Source organism: Lepidochelys kempii, chromosome 1, assembly GCF_965140265.1.
Source record: "Lepidochelys kempii isolate rLepKem1 chromosome 1, rLepKem1.hap2, whole genome shotgun sequence".
In the NCBI taxonomy this organism is placed as follows: domain Eukaryota; kingdom Metazoa; phylum Chordata; order Testudines; family Cheloniidae; genus Lepidochelys; species Lepidochelys kempii.
The window spans coordinates 6,908,571-6,931,717 of NC_133256.1; the positions used below are offsets into that span (position 1 = coordinate 6,908,571).

The 23,147-nt window shown below is 45.7% G+C and overlaps 2 protein-coding genes across 2 annotated transcripts; both read right to left on the reverse strand.

Moving 5' to 3' along the window:
* Nucleotides 1–223: 223 nt before the first annotated feature.
* LOC140899152 (olfactory receptor 52R1-like) lies at nt 224–1,213 on the reverse strand. Its single transcript, XM_073314127.1, has one exon. It carries the CDS (start codon nt 1,211–1,213, stop codon nt 224–226), a length of 990 nt encoding a protein of 329 aa, XP_073170228.1.
* A 19,964-nt stretch (nt 1,214–21,177) lies between these two features.
* On the reverse strand, nt 21,178–22,167 carry LOC140899197 (olfactory receptor 52R1-like). The gene has a single exon (XM_073314267.1). It carries the CDS (start codon nt 22,165–22,167, stop codon nt 21,178–21,180), a length of 990 nt encoding a protein of 329 aa, XP_073170368.1.
* Between the last annotated feature and the right edge of the window lie 980 nt (nt 22,168–23,147).

Here is a 23,147-nt window from a genome sequence, read left to right on the forward strand (position 1 = left end):
TTCCAGTTACCAGGAATTAGAAAGGCGGCAACCCTCGGAGTTGCACATAGTCAGATTCCCCATTTGTCATACTGACACAGCACAGTAAAGTGAGGAAAGGGTTTCAGGTCTCTTTGACTGGCCAGTCAGTGATTCAGGGAAGAGAACCCAGCACATGTCACCAGCAAGCGCTGCATGGAGCTCAGTCTGACAGCCAGATCACCAGGAGAAAGCTTTATGACCCTTAATGAGTAAAGAGCTGGAGCAGACTATCCCGAATCTGTTGGCTCCTCACCCCATAGATGATGGGGTTTAACATGGGGGGCACCAGGAGATACATGTTGTTCATGAGAACGTGGAAATGCAGGGCCATATTGTGCCCAAACCGTTCTGTGAGGGCGGAGAAGAGATGTGGGATGTAAGAGCCTAAGATGACACAGAGGTGGGAGCCACAGGTCCCAAAAGTCTTGAGGCGGGCGTCCTTTGTTGGGAGGCTGAAGATGGCCCTGAGGATCTGGATATAGGACACAGTGATACAAAACACATCCACACCGGTCACCAAGAATGCCACAGAGAGGCTGTAGTAACTACTGATGCGGATGTCGGCGCAGGCCAGCTTCACCACAGCTATGTGCTTGCAGTATGTGTAGGGAATGATGTTGGTTCTGCAATATGGCCACCTCCTCGCCAGGAAGAGATAGGGCAATACGAGCATGATGCCACGCAGCACCACGGCCAGGCCAATTTTGGCCACCACAGGGTTTGTCAGAGTGGTGGAATGTCTCAGGGGATCACAGACGGCCACGTAGCGATCAAAAGCCATGGCCACAAGGATCCCAGAATGCATAGCAGAGAAGCTGAGAAGGCAGAACATCTGGGTGAGGCAGGCGCTGAAATTGATCTCCCTGGAATTGAACCAGAAGATGCTCAGCATTTTGGGTAGGACGGTCGTAGACAGGACCACGTCGGCGACGACCAGCATGCAGAGGAAATAGTACATGGGCCCATGGAGGCTTGGCTCCCTCTTCACGATGAACAGGATTGTGAAGTTCCCCAAGATGGCTATGGCATACATCGCACAGAAAGGGATGGAGATCCAGACATGGGCTGCCTCCAGGCCAGGAATGCCCAGCAGGATGAAGGTGGAAGGGTTGGTAAAGTCGGTTGAGTTGGAATCTGACATGGAGTAGGAGAGAAGGTTTCCAATGCTGAGGCAGAATGGTGTTTCCTGCATGTACCGTGCGTCCCCCTGACTTCCTGTATGTGCCCAGGGTCTAGGTCGATGGTCACAGGAGAAATGCCTGGATGGAAAGAAAATGTTAATATTAGACACTACATACACAGCTCGAGGCTTGTCTCATGGATGGAGCAGGTTGGTCGCTCTTCACACACTGAAAAATGACATTTTAATGATTAAGATAAATGAATTATGAACAATTGACCCTACTAATGTCAGTTCCATATTTTATGGTGCTCCTTTCGTCAATAATTCCTACACATCGTGGTATGGGAAACATTAATAGGCACCAGCACGAAACACGAGTGGATGCTGGTTTTCCCTCATTGTTCCTTAGGCCTTATCTGCACTGCCAAGTTTTTTTGCCAAGAGGCAGCATTTGGTGAAGAAATAGTGGAGGTGTAAACACTACAAAGCCACTTTTGAAGACAGAACTCCTCAGTTTCAGTGGCGTAATAAAGGCACCTTAACGAGAGGTGTAAGGGTTTGCAACAATGATTTCTTTTAAAGGCTTTTTCGTCATTGACCAAAGTTTCAGCAAAAAAAATCTGCCAATTTACACATAGGCTCAATACAATGAAACCCAGGCTACAGAGTCCATGCTGTAGGGAGTTTCCCATTCACCTAGTTATTGAAAATCTGAGAGTGGGAAAAAAACACCTTTGCCAAGACATGTGCCAGGGGAAACATCCCAACTAGAACACACCTCAGGGAAAAGACTTGGGCATCATTGATAGCAGCTCCACGGAAACACCTGCTCATTTGCGGTAGTGGCCACAACAAAGACAATGTTCAGATGTGTAAGGAATGGGATGGAGAATATCCTGCTCTGGAGATGCACTCACTTTTGCTCACCCAGCCTCTATAAAGGATGTAGCAGATAGAAAGGGGATTTCCCAGGCAGCCTATGAGAATGGGGGAGGCTGGCGTATGCGGAAAGACTGAAAAGTCTGGGACTGGTTAGTTTAGAGAAGAGACAATTAAGGGGGCATACGATAGAGGAGAACAAAATAAAGAATGGAACTGATTACATTGATATGGACAAACAGAGAACAGCTCCCAGCCAGTAATAGCTATCTACAGATACCCTTCAAAAGGGCCAATTCCCCAAAGATAAGGCAAATGATCAGCAAAACTGAGTGGGAGGAAAAATGTAGACAGAAAAATGGGAATGAAAAATGGAAGTTCTTTAAGAAGAGTTTATGAGAGATCTAAAAAGCCATGATTCCACAATCAAGAAAGTAGAGAACTTTGGTTAAAAACCCAGTTCAGTAGCAAAGTGAAGGCAGCAACTGAGGTGGGGGAAAGCAATATATAACAAATGGGGAAAAGGGAAAATAGATAGCAAGCAATAGAAATTGGAAGTTATGAAAATAGATACAGGATGTTACAGACATTGGGGGAAATCCATGCTTTGCAGGGCCAAGGATAACAAAAAGGAGGTTATTAATTATCTTAAGAAGAAAAGTAACCCTCAAAAATGTGTAGGCCAGTTCCAAGAGGGAGAAAGGAAACTTGTTAATGTTGGAGAAAAGGGAGATGTGTTCAAGAAATTGTTTTGTTCTGCATTTGGAAAGGAGCAGTATCAGGTACTCAGATCACACACGGTCTAACTTGGATTTAAACTTGGAGAGTGGTCAGTTTGGATGAGGTATTACCAGCAGGAGAGTGAGTTTGTGTGTGTATGGGGGTGGGGGGGATGTGAGAAAACCTGGATTTGTGCTGGAAATGGCCCACCTTAATTATGCACATTGTAGGGAGAATGGTCACTTTGGATGAGCTATTACCAGCAGGAGAGTGAGTTTGTGTGTGTGATTTTTGGGAGGAGGGTGAGGGGGTGAGAGAACCTGGATTTGTGCAGGAAATGGCCCAACTTTATTATCATGCACATTGTGTAAAGAGTTGTCACTTTGGATGGGCTATCACCAGCAGGAGAGTGAATTTGTGTGTGTGGGGGGGTGGAGGGTGAGAAAACCTGGATTTGTGCTGGAAATGGCCCACCTGATGATCACTTTAGATAAGCTATTACCAGCAGGACAGTGGGGTGGGAGGAGGTATTTTTTCATATTCTCTGTGTATAAATAAAGCCTGCTGTAGTTTCCACGGTATGCATCCGATGAAGTGAGCTGTAGCTCACAAAAGCTCATGCTCAAATAAATTGGTTAGTCTCTAAGGTGCCACAAGTACTCCTTTTCTTTTTACAAATTATCTTGCATATTTCAGCTTTGCATAACAGTATATATCAAGCTAATGTGACCTGATGGGAAGAATTTTTACTGATGCATGACAGTCAAATTATAGAATTAAATGACCCAATTTATGGACAATTTTTATTTGTATTACTTGAGTTTTGTTTGCATTATCCTCTTTGGGATTTGGGGAATCCTATTAATTTAGCAATTTTTACACACCTTGTTACTATTATCTCTGATTTCCCTATTCATACTTTATGAGCCTCTTTTCATATTCTTATTACTCAGTTTACCATTGACAGACTAAAATATAATTGACTGCACCACTGATTCCAATCCAAGGCCATTTCCAGGAAGAAGCCTTTTTGTTTTCTAACTTGCAGTGGCAGCAGAAAGTGTTTTGTGTCTAGACATTCTGGAGTGCAAAAAATTACCAGTATGTTTATACAAACATTTATGTGTCTGTGGATGAGAGGTAAATGTACTGAAAGCACATCACATTCCTTTTTTCTGTTTCCAAAATTGAGGGGAAAGTTGAAATACATTTCTGAGCCTTTAGAAAGTTATGTGATCTGCTGCTGTGCTTTTTTAAATTTAATTTTATTTTTTTAGTATAACCATTTTCATTTATGTATTTATTTTTTGTATTACACGGTCATATAAAATTAATAATAGGTTTTTAAAAAATACCAATATATAAAAAAACAAACATGTCTATAATCAAAATATAAATGGATCCAGAAATAAACACAAAATCACAGTTTTATCAGCATGCTTACTGCAATGAGATGTTTCAAAGGGAAAATCATTAATTCGGTTTTAGAGTTGTTAGTATAAATACCAAGAGACCCCAGTGGTCTCTTCCTGCAGTTTGTAGTGTTTTTTTGCAATAGAGAAGGGGCACAAGACAGGGTAGAAATGAACAGAAAGGAGATTATTAAGCCCACACAAAACCTGTAACTCCCTGGGTCTCTAGTTTCCTTGTGCCGAATTGGAATTAATTTGAAAACTGGATACAATTAATTTAGGATTGAATAGAGACTGGGAATGGATGGGTCATTACACAAAGTAAAACTATTTCCCCATGTTTATTTCCACCCCCGCAACCCCCTGCTGTTCCTCAGAGGTTCCTGTTCACTGCTGGAAATGGCCCACCTTGATTATCATTATAAAAGTTTCCCCCCCCCCCCGCTCTCCTGCTGGTAATAGCTCATCTTAAGTGATCACTCTCCTTATAGTGTGTATGATAACACCCATTTTTTCATGTTCTGTGTGCATACAAATCTCCTCACTGAATTTTCTACTGAATGCATCCGATGAAGTGAGCTGTAGCTCACGAAAGCTTATGCTCAAATAAATTAGTTAGTCTCTAAGGTGCCACAAGTACTCCTTGGCTGCTACTCTGAAACCGGTCATGAAACACTTTCCAGTCCATTAGCAGTCAAAGAGGATGTTAAACAGCATCTACAGTAGAACCTCAGAGTTACAAAAACCAGAGTTACGAACTGACCGATCACCAAACTTCTCATTCCAAATCAAAAGTAGGCAGTCGGGCAGCAACAGACCCCCCCCCAGCCCTTACACCCCAAAGGAAATAAAGGACAGTTCTGCATTAAACCTAAACTATTAAAAAATAAAAGGAAAGTTTTTTAAAAAAGATTTGACAAGTTTAAGAAACAGTGGAAAAGCTGATCTGGGATAAGTTAAAAAAAATCTAGGAGTCTAATTAATGCCAGTCAACAATATGGTTTTATGGAAACAGGTCTTGTCAAATAAATACGATTTCATCCTTTCATGAGAGTACACGTTTGGTTGATCAAGGGAACCATACAGATGCAACAGACTTCGATTTCTCTGAGGCATTTGATTTAGTCGGGGAAAACATTCAGTTAACATAATGAACAATATACGTCACTAGAGCACATGTTAAATGGAGTAAAAACGAGCTCACTGACAGATCTCAGAAAGCAGTTGTGAGTGGGCCATTGCCAGGAAAAGGGGTTGTTTCTCATGGGGTTCTGCAGGGATCAGGTCTAGGCCCGGTGCGATTCAGTATTTTCATCAATCATCTGGAAACAAATAGAAAATGATTGCAGGTAAAATCTACGGACGACCCAAAGATTGGCAGAGTGGTTACAGTGAGGCAGTCAGGGCAGGCCTAGCGATTGATCTACAGTGTTTGTTGAGTTGGGCCCATGCAAACAAACTGTTTTAATACAGTCAAATGCAAAGTGATCCTCTCGGAACATGGAATGCAGGCCCCACAACCATGCTGTGGCACAGTATTATGGAACGCAGGGATGCTGAAAAGGATTTAGGGGTCATTGTGGACAACCAGCTTATTGCAAGCTCCCAATGCAATGCTGTGGCCAAAATGCCTCACGCGATCCTTGGTTTCATAAACGGGGGAGTGGTGAGTTGGAGCAGGGGAAGGGTTTTATCTCTGGACATGGCATTGATGAAACCGACCGTGTCCAGTTCTTCAGTCCCCATTTCAAAAAGGATGTTGAAAAACTGGAGAGGGTGCAGAAAAAAACCACAAAAATGTTTGGAGACTGGAGAAAATGCCTGACAGAGAAAGAGATTTAAAGAGCTTCATCTATTTATCTCATCTAAAAAGACAATCAAGCAGAGCCTTCCATGGGGAGAAAACCATGGGAACTAAGGGGCTCTGTAATCTAGTTTAGAAAGGCAGAGGAAGACCCAATGGCTGGAAGCTGAAGCCAGACAAATTCCACTCGGAATTATGGGCCAAATGATCAGCACTCGGGGTGATTAATCATTGGGACAAACTGCAAAGGGAAGTGGTGGATTCTCTAACTCCCCATGTCTGCAGATCCAGACTGGATGCTTTTCTGGAAGATCTGCTTGAGGTTTTGTCTACACTTAATACACTACTGAGGCACTGTGAAGTGCTTCAGTGTAGACACGACTTCCAGGGATGGTCTGTGTATTCCCGTCAGTGAGGATAATTCACCTTCCCGAGAGGTGGCAGCGAGGTCAATGGAAGAGTTGTTCCACTGACCTCATTCTCTCTACATCGGGTTAGGTTGATATAGCGACAGCTCTCAGGGGGTGTGGATTCTTTTGCTGTTGCAAAAAAAGCAAATGCAATTTTGGGTTGCATTAACAGAGGCATAGCATGCAAGTCATGGTAGGTGATTGTACCTCTCTACTCAGCACTGGTTAGGTGCTGTGTGCAATTTTGGTCACCGCTGTCTAGAAAGGATGTAGAGAAACTGGTAAGGATCCAGAGATGAGTGACAAAGATGATCCAAAGGATGGCATGCAAACCATGTGCACAAAGGCTGAAGGAATTGGTTGTGTTTAGCTGAAAAAAGATTAAGGAGGGACATGAGAGTGGTCTTCAAGTATTTGAAAGGCTGCCATAAAAAAGATGGAGAAAAATTGTCCTTTTGAGACAAAGAGCAGGTCAAAAGGCAATTGGTTCAGAGTGCAGCAGAGCCGATTTAGATTCAATTTCAGGAAAAACTCCCTAACTATAAGAACAGCAGGACAATGAAACAGACACCTAGGCAGGTTGTGGAAGCTCCTTCACTGAAGGCTTTCTAAGGAGGCTGGAGCCATCTGTCTTGGATGGTTTAGATACAACAAATCCTACATCTTGGCAGAGGGTTGGACTAGCTGACCCTTGAAGGTCCCCTGTGGCTCTAGGATTGTACAATGTAAAATCCTAGTGTCGACTAGGTCTTAGTCAAACACAAGTTTTGGAGTTCAATACAGGGGTAACTTGGCTTAAATTTAACGGCTTTTGTTCTACTGGAATTCAGACAGAATGATCTAATTGTCCCTTCTGATCTTAAACCCTATGAATCTATGGATAAAGAAATTAAGTCAAGCATTTATATTTACTCTGTCTCATAACACAGGAACAAGGGAACATTCAAGTACATTGAAAGTCTGAATATATAACATTGAGAAAGAAAAATTGTTTACCTAATCCATATTTGGCCTGTGGAACTCCTTGCCACACACATTATTGGAGCAAAGAGCATAGTTGAATGGGATTCACAAATGGATTGGGCATTGTAGGTGGTGCTGGTGACACCATAGTTAGTTAATGCTGTCTGACACATTCAATTAGGAGACCTCATTTTCAGTTGGTTATAATTTTGCCAAATTTTAACCATTTGGACTGAAATTTCCTACACTGGGTTTCTGCTTCTAGCTGAATTGTTTTTGAAAGTTTCAGACCTAAGAGTTCAGCCAAGTTCTCAAATGAAGCCAGGAGAAAAGCGGTCTTGCCCATGTTGAAAAATTCATATAATTATTCCAGTGAGGAGCCCTACCCCCTCCATGCTTTCCATCACAAAGTCAGGTGAGAGCCATCCCCGTTAACAACCAGAGGCCTGAAATGCAAGAGGAGGAGGGAGAGTCCCTGTGCATTAGCTCACACACAGCTGGCTCCTGAGGTCTTTACTCAATTCTTACTCCAAGGGGAGTTTTGCTTCTATGGGGCTTGAGAACGTATGGGCCAGGGCCTCGTAATTTGGCCTTGTATTCTACATCTACTAAAACCTTTCATTCTGAAGCATCCCCTGTGCCACTGAAATGCAGCCATCTCGGGGCTAGAGCCCATCAGCCAGGGGCAGAGCAAAGGGGACATTTTGGCCAGTGATATTGGAGCAAACTCATCCCCTGTGGCAAAGGTCCCAGCATGTTTAATGGTTGTGCAGAGCGGAAAGGACCACAGACCTATTCTCTGTCCCATAACGCCCACATTGCACTGGGTTTGTCAAGCAAGTGAGCTCCTCAGCAAGAGACAGGTACCTGTGAATTCTGAGCCAGACGTGTCTTCCCTGGGAATCCTCTGCAGACAGCCGTGTTCCACACCTCTCTCACCCCAGCATCTGCAGCAGCGTCCAACGCTGAGAGCCGACCTGGGGTGTGCACCGTTTATAATCTAGCTGTGCACATTCCCAGGGGGGGTCACTCAGCCTCTAGGAGAGAAGTGGCATCTGGATGCAAATAGGCTGGAAACCGTAGACACTCTAGCCAATGTCTCTCTTTCAGTGTCTGTGCTTCTGAGTTCTTTATCCAGGTTTAGAAGTAAACAGTCATTAAGGAACGTTCCCAAAGGGAGATGAGAACTCTTGGGCTCTCCACTGAGTCAGAGAGGAATTGGCTGCTCTGTGTATTTGTGTATATTTAAAAAGTAGAGTTGATTAGGAAGAAAACTAGGGGTAATGGTCAGCTCTCCATAGAGTCTGATACCCTGTAAATGCCCAGTATTAATGGTTAGATAGTAGACAGAGAAATCTGGAGAAAGGTGACTATATGACTATAACAAGGTTTAAAAGAGAACTGGGACTATAACAGGGTTTAAAAGAGACCTGGATAAATTCATGGAGGTTAAGCACATTTATGGATATTAGCTAGGATGGGTAAGGAATGGTGTCCTTAGCCTCTATTTGTCAGAGGGGGGTGATGGATGGCAGGAGAGAAATCACTTGATCGTTACCTCTTAGGTTCACTCACCCCAGGGCATCTGGCATTGCCACTGTCGGTAGACAGGATACTGGGCTGGATGGACCTTTGGTCTGACCCAGTACGACCATTCTTATGTTCTTAAGGTAAGTGAGGAGAGAAACGAACACTTTCTGCAGGCACACAGGGCTATCACTAAGGCATCAGAAATCAGTAATTCTCATCAGTAACTGTCATCATACTGTGTAACACCTTTCATTGAAGGATCTTCAAAACACCAAGTAAAGGAAAGTCACTATGAACATATAGTCATTATACTGATAGGTAAACTGAGGCAAAGGAAGACTGACTTGGTGAAGGTCACACAGAGAATGACAGACAGAACCCAGGACTCTTGACTTCCCTGCTCTAACCATGGTCTCTCCATTAGTAACTGAGCACATGACAAGAAGGAAATGGACTCACAGTCTAGCAGGGCTTGTTTTTTAGGTGGGTGTGACGGACTTGCCCAGGATGCAACCTGGAAAGGGCGTATCACCGAGCCCTCTGCATACCAACCTGGGCTCCCTTTCACACTTTGAGGATGTGACAAGCTGCTATCCTCTCCAGGTTTGGACTCTTACAGCCAGACACAGCCAGACACATCTCCACCCAGCTGCAGTTACATGAATGTTTTCACTAGGCACTCATGTACCAACAATAGAGCGGCTAAAGCCAATTTCCTGCCTGCCCGCCCCCACCCCCAGAGCTCCCCAGGCGAGGAACCCAGAGCTGTACTGTCTTACCCTGGTCAGAAGCCCAGAGACTGTACATTTATTACCCAGTCCACCCCTCCCTCAATGTGGAGAGGACAATACACTAGCCCCTGTTCCTGAGCACATTTCCCTTTTGCATTTCAAACACACTGTTTTAGATAAAAAAAAAATATGTAAAACCGAGTTATTAACTGCAGAAGGATAGATTTTAAGTAATTATAAGTAATAAGTGTACAGATCAAAGGAGATGACCTAAGAAATAAAGGAAAATGACTATCTGAGTTCTATAAACTTGACAGGATTTGAATCACACAGTGTGTCACTCTGATGGTACAAACAGTCCACCTGTCCTCCATGCAAAAGTTAGAAATGCCTTCAGCCTGGGACCAAATCCCCAGTTTGGTCCTTCTTCCTAAGGTTTTTCCAGGTGTTGAGTTATGCGGGGGAGTGAGGCCAAGCATTTTTGTTACTTCCACCTTTTATGGCTTCTGTCATTCGGAGGGACCTTCATTTTTCCAAGCAGAAGCCCCAGCACAATTACCAGAAACGCACAGGCACAAATGGAGTCCAGTGTCACATGAGCTGCTCATATGCCCTCACATGCTTTCAGAATTTTTGGCACAAAAATGAGACATGCATACAAATAGGGTAATCATATTCAGCAAATCATAACTTTTTCACTGATACCATTGATACCTGTTCCTTTGGGGGCACAGAATGTCACACCTCCCCCCTTAGTTTGCTGCAGAAGTGTTAGTCACTGACTAGGTTGGAGGGAGTGTGCCCAAGGCCTTCTTTAGGTTTGGAATATACAATGCCCAAGCGTTGCAAACCTTGGAGTGTGATCCACATGTGTTTTTATAAAGCTCTGTGTGCCTTCTATTTGTCACTTGAAAACCTGTCTTTGTAAATGTGCAGGATTGTCAACCGTTGTGTTTTTGCAACAGGTGATAACTCAATACAGATAGTCATCAATGCCATGAAGTGGTTTGCCTCAGTTTCCTCTTCCACACAGCAGACCAGGTTTATTATGCTTTCCCAGCCGTAACAAGCTTTGAGACTGTTTAGAGGTGTTAGCTGAGAAACAGTATTCCCATAGGGCTTCTTTTTTACTACATGTAGCTTATTACAACTTTTGATAGGATTTACCATCAGTGTCAAATTCTTTGTTATCAGATTCACCATTAGCAACAAACATTGGATGAGGCTTTCTTCCAGCAACTCACGGAAGTTACTAGATGGCAGGCCCTGGTTCTCATGGGAGACTTCAATCACCCTGATATCTGCTGGAAGAGCAATACAGCAGTGCACAGACAATCCAGGAAGATTTTGAAAAATGTAGGGGACAATTTCCTGGTGCAGGTGCTGGAGGAACCAAGTAGGGGCAGAGCTCTTCTTAACCTGCTGCTCACAAACCGGGAAGAATTAGTAGGGGAAGCAAAAGTGGATGGGAACCTGGGAGGCAGTGACCATGAGATGGTCGAGTTCAGGATCCTGACACAGGGAAGAAAGGAGAGCAGCAGAATACGGACCCTGGACTTCAGAAAAGCAGACTTTGACAACCTCAGGGAACTAATGGGCAGGATCCCCTGGGAGAATAACATGAGGGGGAAAGGAGTCCAGGAGAGCTGGCTGTATTTTAAAGAATCCTAATTGAGGTTACAGGGACAAACCATCCCGATGTATAGAAAGACTAGTAAATAGGGCAGGCGACCAGCTTGGCTTAACAGTGAAATCCTTGCTGACCTTAAACACAAAAAAGAAGCTTACAAGAAGTGGAAGATTGGGCAAATGACCAGGGAAGAGTATAAAAATATTGCTCGGGGATGCAGGAGTGAAATCAGGAAGGCCAAATCACACCTGGAGTTGCAGCTAGCAAGAGATGTTAAGAGTAACAAGAAGGGTTTCTTCAGGTATGTTAGCAACAAGAAGAAAGTCAAGGAAAGTGTGGGCCCCTTACTGAATGAGGGAGGCAACCTAGTGACAGGGGATGTGGAAAAAGCTAACGTACTCAGTGCTTTTTTTGCCTCTGTCTTCAGGTACAAGGTCAGCTCCCAGACTACTGCACTGGGCAGCACAGCATGGGGAGGAGGTGACCAGCCCTCTATGGAGAAAGAAGTGGTTCCGGACTATTTAGAAAAGCTGGACGAGCAGAAGTCCATGGGGCCGGATGCGCTGCATCCCAGAGTGCTAAAGGAGTTGGCGGATGTGATTGCAGAGCCATTGGCCATTATCTTTGAAAACTCATGGCGATTGGGGGAAGTCCCGGAAGACTGGAAAAAGGCTAATGTAGTGCCCATCTTTAAAAAAGGGAAGAAGGAGGATCCTGGGAACTACAGGCCAGTCAGCCTTACCTCAGTCCCTGGAAAAACCATGGAGCAGGTCCTCAAGGAATCAATTCTGAAGCACTTAGAGGAGGGGAAAGTGATCAGGAACAGTCAGCATGGATTCACCAAAAGCAAGTCATGCCTGACTAATCTAATTGCCTTCTATGATGAGATCACTGGCTCTGTGGATGAGGGAAAAGCAGTGGACGTGTTGTTCCTTGACTTTAGCAAAGCTTTTGACACGGTCTCCCACAGTATTCTTGCCAGCAAGTTAAAGAAGTATGGGTTGGATGAATGGACTATAAGGTGGATAGAAAGTTGGCTAGATTGTCGGACTCAACGGGTAGTAATCAATGGCTCCATGTCTAATTGGCAGCCGGTATCAAGTGGAGTGCCCAAGGGTCGGTCCTGGGGCCGTTTTTGTTCGATATCTTCATAAATGATCTGGAGGATGGTGTGGATTGCACCCTCAGCAAGTTTGCAGATGACACTAAACTGGGAGGAGAGGTAGATATGCTGGAGGGTAGGGACAGGATACAGAGGGACCTAGACAAATTGGAGGATTGGGCCAAAAGAAATCTGATGAGGTTCAACAAGGACAAGTGCAGAGTCCTGCACTTAGGATAGAAGAATACCATGCACCGCTACAGTCGAGGGACCGAATGGCTAGTCAGCAGTTCTGCAGAAACGGACCTAGGGATTACAGTGGACGAGAAGCTGGACATGAGTCAACAGTGTGCCCTTGTTGCCAAGAAGGCCAATGGCATTTTGGGATGTATAAGTAGGGGAATTGCCAGCAGATTGAGGGATGTGATTGTCCCCCTCTATTCGACATTGGTGAGGCCTCATCTGGAGCACTGTGTCCAGTTTTGGGCCCCACACTACAAAAAGGATGTGGAAAAATTGGATAGCGTCCAGCGGAGGGCAACAAAAATGATTAGGGGACTGGAACACATGACTTACGAGGAGAGGCTGAGGGAACTGGGATTGTTTGCGGAAGAGAAGAAGGAGGGGGGAGTTGATAGCTGCTTTCAACTACTTGAAAGAGGGCTCCAAAGAGGATGGCTCTAGACTGTTCTCAGTGGTAGCTGATGACAGAACAAGGAGTAATGGTCTGAAGCTGCAGTGGGGGAAGTTTAGGTTGGATATTAGGAAAAACATTTTCATTAGGAGGGTGGTGAAACACTGGAATGTGTTACCTAGGGAGGTGGTGGTATCTCCTTCCTTCGAAGTTTTTAAGGTCAAGCTTGAGAAAGTCGTGGCTGGGATGATTTAGTTGGGGATTGGTCCTGCGTTGAGCAGGGGGTTGGAATAGATGACCTCCCTTCCAACCCTGATATTCTAGGATTCTATGATTGCATCACGAGATGTAACAATAACTCTGGATTTGGGTACCCGCCGTCCCACTTTTCTCTATCCATGAGAGGTCAGTTGTGTGACTGCTCATCTCCGGCAGGTCACTTAAACAGTTCCCTCTCAAAGCCGGAGCCACAGGTTGGGTGCCTGGGAGCACAGATGCTGAATCAGCCATTCTGTCCTGGGCATCGTCCCGCATATGATCAGTGAGGAGACATTCCTGTACTCCCACTATTCTTCCCCCATGTTCCTCCTCTGGCCCCCCACTCTAGGACACATACCCCTGTGCTCTCTAGAGTGGGAGCTATCCCCTGTTCATGCGTGAAGAACTAACAGCTAACAGCCTGGACAGATGTCTCAGTGGCAGGCTCCAAACCCCTCTTCCTTTCTCAGGTGGCCTTGCCTCCTGCTGTTTTGTTAAAGGAACCCATAACCACCTCTTCAGTAGTTTCTATGATTCTATCAGCCTTCTCTGGGCTCCTGTAGTGGGGTGAGCACCCCACTCCGGCCCTGAAGGGGTTAAAACAGCCCTGGGAGAGGGCTGCCCTTGGGAGCCAATAGTAAAAGCAGCCCTGCAGAGGGCTGCGGCTTGAAAAAAGGAGTGAACGCAGCAAACCTCATTGATTGGAGAAGTAGCCACAGCTGTGGCCAGCTCAATCCGGGCCCAGCTGGCCCTTAGAAGAGGGCTGTGAGCTGGGAGGAGATCCTCTCTCTCTAGACTGGAGGGAGAAGTACCTGGCTACCTGAGAGAAAGGATACCTGAGGCAGAGTAGTGGTGGGGAAAGGCAAAAGGAGCTCTAGCCTGGCAACTCCCCAGGCTGCAGGCCTTGAGCAAGGCCTATGGAGGTATTGGGGCTGCACAGGCTTAGCCCAGGAAGAGGCAGAGGCAGCTGGTCCCAATCTCCTTGCCAGTGATGAATGGCCTTTACAGACTGCAGTTTGGCCCAGTGAGAGGGGGCTAGATGATGACTGGCAGTAGCCACTGAGGCAAGGTGGGGATAGAGGGTTGGGGGGTTCCCCTGGGAGGGGAAACCCAGAGTGAGGGGGTACTGCTGGGGGAAGCACCTTGATGTTATAGGGCACCGGGGTCCAGGAGATACATGGAGCCTGAGGCAGGTGTGACACTGACCAGAAGGAGGTGAGCTGCAAAATGCTAATTCCCAGGATGACCAGCACGAGGTGCCGCACCAGTGAATCTTTGCTTCACTACAGCTCCCCTCTGGAACACATTTTCCTGTGCTCCCTAGCATTGGGTTTGCCCCTTGTTTAGCTTCAACATTGACATATTTTCCCTAAGGCAACGCTGTCTTCAGCTACCGGCCTGGAGCTGGTCTCAACCACCCCCACCCCTGGAAACATGCAGCTTCCCTCTCTTGTAGAGGAATCAAGGAGACCTCTCATTCTTTGAGCAGTTCCTGGGACTTTCCCCTTTCCCTCTGAAGTCCCAGCAGAAAGCACCTTCTTGCCTGAGCAACATGGAAGAAATCATTGCAAATTAGCATATCAACAGGATTATTGTCTACTACCCCCACTGATAATACAGCTTCCAAACCTTCAGTTTCTATGTGCACTTTAACCAAAGGCAAAAGGATTTTGTAACGGCAGAAATTTTATTTTATTATTTTGCGATCTGGCCGGTCAGTATGTCTCCTTGTTGAAGTATACCTCTCCTAACCACTGACATTTCTGCCCCCGTATCTTCCCACCCAAGTTGTTCCCTGCCATTAATGCTGACAGTCTATAAGTGCTTCATGCCTAGTTGTCCTTTCATAATGTGCTGGCTCGACTAGATGTGAACGACCATGTGGGAGTTACCAGAGGAACAGACACATTTGAAATACAGGTACAGAGTAAATATTCATATCTTCAGATACAAAAATGAGACATGCACACAAATGGGATAATCATATTCAGCAAACCATAGCTTTTGCACTGACACCTCACATGACATAGTTTGTACAAGATTTGGGGCAACTATATAACAGTGGTGAATATGGGGGTTCCAGGGTGTTGCTTTGGGGTACAGCGTGTCACAGCAATATATCTATCAAACTAGAGCTCTCAGACATCTACTTTTATGTTTCAATATAAGCCATACATCCATGTCCTGAAAAAGACAACATTCTGTTCTGTACTACAGGAGAAAAGCAAGCCATGGTTCAGAGCAAAGGAAACGGAAAGAGTGTTTTCCCAGCTACCCATCACATGTGCAATATGTGACCCCCTGAAAGTGTCCACCTCACTTTCATTGTTCAGCGAGTGTCTCCTGCACTTTCTGTTTGTCAGACCTCAGCCTCATACACATTACTGGAGACACAGACCTTTTGCCACAGTATCTGGGGAGCCGTTCGTCCCACCAGGCATCATCATTATCTTCATGGCAAATCCCAAAGGAACGTAGCCTCCTTGCAAACCGAGTGCTGCCCCGATTAATCTCTGGGAAGGTGTTTAAGGGGAGCAGGTTGTATATTCACGCAGTGGCAGGTCTGTTGTGCCACCTAAACTTTTGGCACCCAGGTGATCACTGGCCATATCATGATATTCCTTGGTATGCCCACTTCAGAATATGCTGGTCTTTCACTCTAGCTATGTGTCCCCAGCAAGAAAGCTGCCAAGACTGGCACAACGCTGATGGGAGCGGTTGTGGGTTCAAGAATTCCTCACGCCTGTTCTTGTGCTGCTGATCTTGATACGGAGCAGCTGCTGGAGACTGTGAGCAATGAAAACATCAGCCTGGAGTTCCTCAGCCCCCCACATTTTGCTTCCATCCACTGGAGCTGGGGTACCCATGGTTCTATAGATCTCTAGCTTTGTAGCAAGCCTGCGGCCATGACATCCCCACAAATGCTGTACTGTAAGAGAGGAGCCCCCACATCTTTCTAGCAGCATCCAGCCCTACCTAAGAAGCTGCCTTCTGCCCAGAAATCCCTCTAGACAGGTTAATACGGAGCTGGTTGCAGTTGCGGGCTGCTTGATGGTAATGATGAAGGACTTAGCGTTATGTGGATTAATAACCAGACTAATGCGCACTGCTTCATGCCCAGCCAGATCAGTGCTCAGCCGCAGCAGTTCACAGTGCTACACCTGCTATTTCCACTGAAGTGGATGGACTTACAGAGCCTTGAGTGTTTGTAACTGGCACGTAGGGTGGGATGCGCATTAGAGAGAGTGAGATGGGACGAAATCCATGAGAACAGGGTCTCCCTGCCTCTTCCATTCTGCGGAGCACTTTCCAAGGGAGAGACTGTCAGGGTTCCCCCACACACACACTCGGAACTCTGGGGAACAGATGTGGGGACCCACATGAAAGACCTGCTAAGCTTATATTCTACCAGCTTAGGTTAAAACTTCCCAAAGGCACAAATTCCTTTCCTTGTCCTTGGATGGTATTGCTGCCACCACCGAGTGATTTAATCAAAAACTCAGGGAAGGATCATTTGGAATCCCTATTCCCCCAAAATATCCCCCAAGCCCCTTCACCCCCTTTCCTGGGGAGGCTTGAGAATAATAGACCAACTAATTGCCTTAGTAATGTGTGCACAGACTAGACCCTTTGTCTTCAGGACACTGAAATTTATCAGGTTTTTAAAAGAAGAACTTTATAATAAAGAAAAAAGTAAAAAAATTACACCTGCAAAATCCAGAGGGAAAGTAACTTTACAGGGTAATAAAAAGATTTCAAAGAAAGAGGATTCCCCTCCAGCTTCATCTTCACAGTTACAAAAACAGGAATCAAACCTCCTCGGTAGCATAAAAGATTTCTCAGTTGAAATCCCGGACGATTCACCACTTGTAACACCAACAGACGCTGGTCGTCAGTGGGCGGGATCTAACCTTGAACCTTTGGAGCTTAGTACATGAGCCTCTACCACATGAGGTAAAAGCCAACTGCCTATTAGTTAAGGCTGTCAAGCAGACTCATTTTATCTCTCTCTTTAAGTGGTCTCGGTGCCACTAGATGGGACAGAACACCACACCCAGGAGGCGTGTGGGTTATTCAGAGAGCTGCATGCCAAGCACCAGGGCCCAGAGATGAGATTTGGCTTCGCTCCCCCAGACTCTCCAATTCCTTCAACACACCTTCCCAGAGCCCCTCCCCCCCGCCTTGGGCAAACTCTGTTTTCAGTTTCCTTCTTTCAGGGCACAGGATCGTTAAAGCAAACAGATCCAGGCTTTCCAAAAGGGGTTGCTAAACCAATTCCTCTACTTTACACAGCACAAGAGATACCCGGATCCAGTTAAACACAGTACCACACTTGTACACTATTCCCACCTCAGTGTCCTCACTGCCCTGGAGCATTCTTTGGGATTTCGTCAGAGACCTCTAAGGTGTCCAGAGGCCACCTCCTGGCTTCTCCTCCATCTGGAGTCTGTCTCTCTGCTGCAGCCATAGCTCTGAAACCAAAGAGTCCCCTCTGCCACCATTGTGCCTCTCTCCTGCCCCAGCTTCTTCTGACTCATCCAATCTCTGTGTTTGTAAAGGCCTGGACCAAGACTGCCTCTCTCTGGTCCCTCTTCTGGGGAGGTTCCATTCCTTCCAAGCCCACCCCTCAGCAGAGAAGCTGGAGAAAACGGATTTTATCTAAAATGCAGTTACTCCTTTCTTCCGTCCGCCCAAGCCTCCTGCCTCTGAGCACAAGGAGCATGAGTGAAGAGTACAGTAAAAGCCCCAAGACGTAAGGATAGAGATGGTTCCTACAATCAAATGTGAGTAAATAGGTGTGACATGGTCAGAAAGGGTTATGCAACTAGCATGCTAATTGACCAAAATTCAACCTTTAAAGACATATTAGAGAAGTATATAAATGGTCATTACGGCCAATTCTCATAAATAGCAACATAGCCATGCGAAATAGACTTGAGCTTTGAAATGCAAACCTGTACTGTTAGAGAATTAGAGGTGTCAGGGTTCCCTCCCCTCTCTGAATTCTGGGGTACAGATACGGGGATCTGCATGAAAGACCCCCTAAGCTTATTTCTACCAGCTTATTTTAAAAACTTCCCCAAGGCATGATTTCTTCCTTGCCCTTGGTATCACTGCCACCACCAAGTGATTTAAACAAACGTTCAGGGAGGGCCACTTAGAGCCCCAAAAATATCCCCCCAAACTCCTACACCCCCTTTCCTGGGGAGGCTTGAGAATAATATCCTAACCAATTGGTTACAAAGTGAGCCCAGCCCTAAACCCCTGGGTCTTTAGGACACTGAAAATCAATCAGGTTCTTAAAAGAAGAATTTTATTTTTAAAAAAAGGTAAAAGAATCACCTTGGTAAAATCAGGATGGAAGGTAACTTTACAGGGTAACAAAAGATTTAAAACACAGAGGAATTCCCTCTAGGCAACTTTAAAGTTACAAAAACAGGAATAAACCTCCCTCTAGCACAGGAAAAAGTCACAAGCTCAAACAAATGATAACCTAATGCACCTCACCTTGCTTACTTACACTTTTTGTAGTATGAGAGACTTGTTTCAGGATGGTCTGCAGGAGAAGGAGTTTTCTGCCTGGCCCCTCTTAGTCCCAGGAGAGAGCACACAAACAAATAGCCCAAACAAAGCCTCCCCACCCCCAGATTTGAAAGTATCTTCTTTCCCCATTGGTCCTTTTGGTCAGGTGCCAACCAGGTTACTTGAGCTTCTTAACCCCTTACAGGTAAAGGAGGAATTCTAGGCTACCCTTAGTTGTATGGTTATGACAAGAGGTAATCCTAATTGTATGTTTTTATTTATATCTTGTTAGATGTTAACCATGTAAACAGATGGTTCCTGTCTGTTGGTATATCTGTTGATTCAAAGATCAAAAGAAAATAGTAACATTGAAATTAAACTTGGGTGTAATAATTTCATTGTCTAGACTTCTATTTGATGTTTGTAGTTATCTACCAATGTGCGCTTAATGGATAATTACCTTACACTGATGAATGGAAGAGTTACCAGTGTATTCACAGGAAATAGGTAATTCTATTTCAAAGCAACAATTCTTCATTATCATAGCCTGCAAATGGTCCTTAAAAGAATACTTGGGTCCTGATCCTGTCATCTCAAATCCACTTAAGTTTTGTCAGGAGAAGCTCAAGTCACAAGGCTGAGGTCTACAGTTCCATTCTGGATCACCCTGATACTGAACATTGGACTGCAAGCTAAGGATTAATTCTGAAAGAACTCTTTGCAACTCTAAAGCTCACCATCTCGACCATGAAACTGACTTAAGAATTCTATTCATATCTCTATGTATAACGATGTCCAGTTACCGCAGAGCGGAGGGATGCACTGGGTCATTAACTGGGGCCGCCTCCTACTCCAACCCGCACGCAGGCTCCTTGTCAGGCTGCAGCATCTCCCGTCCCATCCCCAGAGCAGAGGGAGCCCAACTGTGGGGGCTGGGTGGGAGGAGGAGATTGTGATGGGATGTACCTCTGGGAGAAGCCTGGAAGCTGTTGGAACCACTGTGCCACCAAACCATTCAGCTGGGTTGGCCTCTTCCCCTGCTCTGCTGGTGACACACAGCCAGCCCCTCCGGGCCCTGTTCTCACCCAACACGACAGCAGGTGTTGCCACACACTCAACTAAGTTACCTGAGTGCTTTACCTAAGCTACTCATGGACCATCAGCCAATATCCCAGCTCTCCAGCCTTGCACCCCTCCTGGAGCATAGACTCAGAATTACACCGTCTTGCACAACACAGAGATGTGTACGGTGCAAGCTCATTAATTAGACTCCCCCCCTCGATGGGGGAAGATACGCACCTTTCTTTGCTAACGGAGCTAAGAGTCCCAAACACTTCACTCAAAAACACACTAGGTAAGATGAAACATAAATCAGGTTTATTAATTACAGAAGGATAGATGCTAAATGATTATAAGTGATAAAAAACAGATCAAGGCAGGTTACTCAGGAAATGAAACAAACTTGCAGCATAAGGCTAGTGCATGCTTGATAGGATTTGAATCAGCAATATCTCACCCTGACTGATGATACAAGCAGGCTTACAGATTCCTGAGGAACAGGCTGTACCTGCTTTGATCCCCTGCCCAATTCAAACTCCTTTGTCTTCCTGAGCTTCTTGCAGCTGTTGAGTTGTGGGGCAGTGAAGACAAGAGATGATTTCACTCCACACCTTTTATAGTTTCTTCCAGTTTTCTGAAAAGTCTGTGTATGTGACGTGCGGGGTCCACCCCCATTGGCCAAACATTCTCCGTTGTCTCTGTACTCACTCTGCGGAGGCTTTCTTATGCAGACTTCCTGTGCTAGTGGATTCTTCCCTCGATGAGTGTTTATGACAGCAATTAACACTGTCTAGCTAATCCTTTGACATACCTGAAAGGCTGGTTTTGGGTGTTTCCAGCCTCGTATCAAAAGTTAGGAACTCACACAAAGCATGATTTCATTACTTCATATACCCAAGGAGATATTAATGTTAAGCAGATTAAGCCCTTTAGAATAATAGCTCACAGGACATACTTTGTACAAAACGTACCATAATTACATCACCGTAGTAAATATAGAGTGCTTTGGAGTACAGAGTGTCACAAGGACGATCCAGAGAGTTACAGGAGGTGGGGAGGAGAGGAGAGAGTGAGGGGCAGGGCCTTGAGGGGAAGACGCAGAGCAGGGGCGTAACCTGGGGGAAGATGCATGGTACATGGGTGGGGGCTTATGCTTCCAGTTACCAGGAATTAGAAAGGCGGCAACCCTCAGAGTTGCACATAGTCAGATTCCCCATTTGTCACACTGACACAGCACAGTAAAGTGAGGAAAGGGTTTCAGGTCTCTTTGGCTGGCCAGTCAGTGATTCAGGGAAGAGAACCCAGCACCATGTCACCAGCCAGTACTGCATGGAGCTCAGTCTGAGAGCCAGATAACCAGGAGAAAGCTTTATGACCCTTAATGAGTAAAGAGCTGGAGCAGACTATCCCGAATCTGTTGGCTCCTCACCCCATAGATGATGGGGTTTAACATGGGGGGCACCAGGAGATACATGTTGTTCATGAGAACGTGGAAATGCAGGGCCATATTGTGCCCAAACCGTTCTGTGAGGGCGGAGAAGAGATGTGGGATGTAAGAGCCTAAGATGACACAGAGGTGGGAGCCACAGGTCCCAAAAGTCTTGAGGCGGGCGTCCTTTGTTGGGAGGCTGAAGATGGCCCTGAGGATCTGGATATAGGACACAGCGATACAAAACACATCCACACCGGTCACCAAGAATGCCACAGCGAGGCTGTAGTAACTACTGATGCGGATGTCGGCGCAAGCCAGCTTCACCACAGCTATGTGCTTGCAGTATGTGTAGGGAATGATGTTGGTTCTGCAATATGGCCACCTCCTCGCCAGGAAGAGATAGGGCAATACGAGCATGATGCCACGCAGCACCACGGCCAGGCCAATTTTGGCCACCACAGGGTTTGTCAGAGTGGTGGAATGTCTCAGGGGATCACAGATGGCCACGTAGCGATCAAAAGCCATGGCCACAAGGATCCCAGAATGCATAGCAGAGAAGCTGAGAAGGCAGAACATCTGGGTGAGGCAGGCGCCGAAATTGATCTCCCTGGAATTGAACCAGAAGATGCTCAGCATTTTGGGTAGGACGGCCGTAGACGGGACCACATCGGCGACGACCAGCATGCAGAGGAAATAGTACATGGGCCCATGGAGGCTTGGCTCCCTCTTCACGATGAACAGGATTGTGAAGTTCCCCAAGATGGCTATGGCATACATCGCACAGAAAGGGATGGAGATCCAGATATGGGCTGCCTCCAGGCCAGGAATGCCCAGCAGGATGAAGGTGGAAGGGTTGGTAAAGTCTGTTGAGTTGGAATCTGACATGGAGTAGGAGAGAAGGTTTCCAACGCTGAGGCAGAATGGTGTTTCCTGCATGTACCGTGCGTCCCCCTGACTTCCTGTATGTGCCCAGGGTCTAGGGTGATGGTCGCAGGAGAAATGCCTGGATGGAAAGAAAATGTTAATATTAGACACTACATACACAGCTCGAGGCTTGTCTCATGGATGGAGCAGGTTGGTCACTCTTCACACACTGAAAAATGACATTTTAATGATTAAGATAAATGAATTATGAACAATTGACCCTACTAATGTCAGTTCCATATTTTATGGTGCTCCTTTCGTCAATAATTCCTACACATCGTGGTATGGGAAACATTAATAGGCACCAGCACGAAACACGAGTGGATGCTGGTTTTCCCTCATTGTTCCTTAGGCCTTATCTGCACTGCCAAGTTTTTTTGCCAAGAGGCAGCATTTGGTGAAGAAATAGTGGAGGTGTAAACACTACAAATCCGCTTTTGAAGACAGAACTCCTCAGTTTCAGTGACGTAATAAAGGCACCTTAACGAGAGGTGTAAGGGTTTGCAACAATGATTTCTTTTAAGGCTTTTTCGTCATTGACCAAAGTTTCAGCAAAAAAAATCTGCCAATTTACACATAGGCTCAATACAATGAAACCCAGGCTACAGAGTCCATGCTGTAGGGGGTTTCCCATTCACCTAGTTATTGAAAATCTGAGAGTGGGAAAAAAACACCTTTGCCAAGACATGTGCCAGGGGAAACATCCCAACTAGAACACACCTCAGGGAAAAGACTTGGGCATCATTGATAGCAGCTCCATTGATAGCATTGATATCATTGATATCATTGATAGCAGCTCCATTGATAGCAGCGGTAGTGGCCACAACAAAGACAATGTTCAGATTCGTAAGGAATGGTATGGAGAATATCCTGCTCTGGAGATGCACTCACTTTTGCTCACCCAGCCTCTATAAAGGATGTAGCAGATAGAAAGGGGATTTCCCAGGCAGGCTGTGAGAATCGGGGAGGCTGGCGTATGCGGAAAGACTGAA